The sequence below is a fragment of the Tubulanus polymorphus genome, chromosome 9 (assembly GCF_964204645.1).
Source record: "Tubulanus polymorphus chromosome 9, tnTubPoly1.2, whole genome shotgun sequence".
Taxonomy (NCBI): Eukaryota; Metazoa; Nemertea; class Palaeonemertea; order Tubulaniformes; family Tubulanidae; genus Tubulanus; species Tubulanus polymorphus.
The window spans coordinates 8,406,130-8,409,989 of record NC_134033.1 but is presented as its reverse complement, the minus strand read 5'-3'; the positions used below and the strand labels follow the sequence as shown (position 1 = coordinate 8,409,989).

General features: G+C 35.5%; 2 protein-coding genes across 2 annotated transcripts; both read left to right on the top strand.

The window, feature by feature from the left end:
* Positions 1–556: 556 nt before the first annotated feature.
* LOC141910518 (uncharacterized) lies at positions 557–1,546 on the top strand. Its single transcript, XM_074801212.1, has one exon. The coding sequence runs from the start codon at positions 557–559 to the stop codon at positions 1,544–1,546; it is 990 nt and encodes a 329-aa protein (XP_074657313.1).
* LOC141910517 (uncharacterized) lies at positions 1,543–2,511 on the top strand. Its single transcript, XM_074801211.1, has one exon. It carries the CDS (start codon positions 1,543–1,545, stop codon positions 2,509–2,511), a length of 969 nt encoding a protein of 322 aa, XP_074657312.1.
* The last annotated feature ends 1,349 nt before the right edge of the window (positions 2,512–3,860 follow it).

Sequence of the window (3,860 nt, the reverse complement as noted above, 5' to 3'; positions counted from 1 at the left end):
AAGCAAAAATATTACCAAATCCTACCATGAAACTGATTAAAATCAGCGAATTAGGTCTCAATGAATGCCTCAAGACGACTTCAAGACAATCTTCTAAATCCTATAGTAAAAAAAAGAAATTCGAGAGTTTAGTTCATATATAAGCGCGTAAATTCAGGGGAAATCCTGCTTATGGCTCATAGGCCAGCATCTTAGCTACGCATTGAAGTGGTTTTCGCCCCACATACCCAACCCAACTTTTGAAATAATCAAACCTTTAGAAAGGAGGGGTATCCCAGTACAGGTATGCCAGTACATCCGAGCCAAATATCTAAGAGGGAATCCCCCACCGTGTTTGGTACCCTTACTCCAAGCAAAAAAAGTCCAGGGAATCCCTTATTTCATCATCAATCTGTCTCTCAGGATCAATGGATTTCATACATATAACCGAAATTCGTTACCTATCCCATTTGCAGAAATTATGGCAACATTTATGGGGGACCTCTTCTTCACTCTAGGTACTATTTTTGGGGTCCGGCCCTACGCATCTTCGAGCTACTAACCTAATTGTGGTCTGATGCCTGATCGCCCAATGAAAATATTTGCCTGGTGCGACAGTCAAATAGTGCTTGGTTGGCTAAACACGGCCAAGAAATTATCCACATTTGTTTCGAATCGAGTCGAAGAAATAAGAAATACGTTACCCGTTGAAAATTGGCATTATTGTCAATCAGCATCAAATCCAGCAGATTTGCTAACGAGAGGCAATATGTCAGAAGTTTTGAAATGTGATTTGTGGTTACACGGGCCTGATTGGTTAGTAAATGCGTCTCGTAGACCAGTTGAACTTCTCGTTGAGAAATCCACTGTGATTGTCGGTAATGTTGAGATAAATAATTGTGATAATATACTCGGAAACAATACGTTTTCAGTTTTTGAAGTTATTAACATTGATTCATTTGCTCTTTTGTATAGATTACTGAGAATTACAGCGTTAGTGCGTCGATTTGTAAGTAACATGAAATCTTCAAGTACTGAGCGTACTAAAGGTCCACTTAGTGCTTCCGAGATTACAGACGCTCAGCTTATATGGGTAAAACATTTTCAAAGTAGTCATTATTCTGTTGTATTAGATTTTTTGTCAGGTAGATCGGGGAACCGAATTCCATTGATTGACCAACTACAGTTGTTTCTCGACAGTGACGGCGTCATCCGCTGTAAAGTTCGGTTACAAAATACGTCCCTGCCCGACGAAACAAAGTTTCCTATTTTGATTCCAAAGAACTCTCGATTGGCCGATTTAATTGTGCGCAACGCTCATTTTGATGTGTTTCATTTTGGTATTTCTACGACGGTTGCCAAAATTAGAGGGAAATTTTGGATCCCACAAATTCGACAATTTGTGAAATCGCAAGTACGACGTTGCGTACCTTGTCGTCGACTACAAGCAAAGCCATTCAAAAAACCTGATCCACCAACGTTGCCATCGTATAGAGTTGACGAATTACCTGCATTTAGTTACGTTGGGGTGGACTATTGTGGTCCTCTAGTTGTAGAGGCGGTATGAAACGCTACATATGTTTGTTTACGTGCGCTGTTTCGCGCGGTGTACATATAGAAATTGTAAATAGTAATACTACTGAAGACTTTCTCTATGCTTTTAGGAGATTTGTTGCCCGACGCTCCGTGCCAAGGATGCTCGTTTCAGATAACGCTTCTACGTTCATTGGTGCTAACTCGGAGTTAAAGCAAATTTTCGAAGATTCGAAGATCCACAGACATTTTTCACAACGGAACGTCGACTGGAAATTCATCACGAAACGGGCCCCTTGGCACGGGGGCTTCTGGGAGCGTATGATAGGTCTCATGAAATCCTGTTTGAAGAAAGTCTTAGGTAGGTCGTTAGTATCAGATACTGAATTATACACTGTAGCGTGTGAAATTGAGTCGTGTCTGAACGACCGTCCGTTGCTTTATGTTTCTTTTGAACCAGAAGAAAACGAGACTCTAACGCCATCTCATTTGATGCTGGGGAGGCGTATAACCGCTCATTCTAAACTGTGTCCTATTGATAATCTCGAAGGTGATACAACGTTTTCTCCCGGTTCAGATACTTTAGCAAAACGTTATTCTTATATTAATAAACTCATTTATTCCTTTTGGCTACGTTGGCAAAAGGAGTACTTGGTAAATCTCCGGGAGTTTCATAGAGTAACAGGAGATAACAGAGAAATAGCCAAACCGGGTTCAGTTGTAATTATACATGATGATAATGTACCGAGACTTAAATGGAAACTAGGTATCATTGAACACTTACATAAGAGCACTGATGGTCTCGTAAGATCGGCAACAGTTAAAACCGCGAACGGTGTTACAAATAGACCGATTTCGAAATTATTTCCTCTGGAAATTGAAAGCAATGTATTGAAACCTTCTGTTGTTACTACAAAGGAAATTCCTGATCGAATTCCATCTACACGTAAAGCCGCGTTAGAGGCAAAGGACAAAATTGATGAATTGTTCAAAAATTAGTGTATTATTGTATCATATTGTCTTTTCTGAATGTTGTAGTTAGTTTAATTATAGAACCTATTTTCCTGGCCGGAGTGTCACGACGAGCAGATTATCTGGAATACAAAGTCATTGAAGTGTACTCGCCATGAACCATGAAGTACTGACGTCTCTCGACCAATCATAGAAATGCATTATTCCGATCGTTTTCCTGTAATCTTTGAACACAATAAATGTTAGACTGTACCAAACCTTGTAACTGTAGACACTGCCTTGTTGTCTTTTGAGTTCGTCGCTGCTTTCGTTCGCTGTACGTATTCGTTGGATTCGGATTGGGTCGTATGTCTCGTCGCTGTTCGTTGTTCGCTGTTCGTCCTTGTAGTTCACAGTCACTACACAATAAAGAAAAATTACATCTACATAAACCTACAATATCAGATTATTATACCCCAAGTAATGAACAGAAGAAATATGAAATAATATGGATTTTAGGCGGAACTGTTATTGTTATATTTGTTGCGTATAAGTTTACTAATTAGTAATTTATTTGCTAAATAAATGGATGATAATATTGATATTATTCCTCGTGATATAAATAAAACTAAATTAAAAATATATTTAGAAAAACAAATATTAGAATTTGAAAGTGACTTAAAGATAAAAAAGAAAAAATATTTAAAAAGTAAAATTATATATTATTTGATTATAAGTGGTTCGGTTACAATTAGTTCTGTAATAACATTTCTAGCAATATTCAGCCCATTAACACCTTTAGCTATATCAATTGGTGTATTAGGATTAAGTTCAAGTGTTTTAACCGGAATAAGTTCAAAATTAAATATAAAAAGTAATAAAGAAAAAATTAAAACTAATATAAAAGAAATTAATAAATTGAAGAATACACTAGATTATATTATAAGTTTAAATGGTCATATAACAGTTGAAGAACAAGATAAATTATTAAAAGAATTAGTAAATTATTAATTTTTTAATTATATAAATGGCAGATAGTTTTCCAAAAGCTTTCCAATATAATAAATCAATTAAATATAATATTCCAGCAATAGATTTTAATAAAGATATTTCATATAGAAATGAAGTTTGAAATTCATCAATTGATTTATATATTTATGTTACTGAAAGTAATAATTTTCATGTAAAGATGGAAAATATATTTCATGTCTATACAATTAATTTTAAAAATTTAAATGAGGCAAAACAATGGTTATTAAAATCTAATATGAAGTATTGGCAGAACCAATTAAATTTTGCTGTTTATTGTGCAACAACAGGATGTGGAATTAGTTGGAATGATCATTTAAACAAACCAAGTTTACCATTGATGTTATCACTTTTTAGATTTCATACTT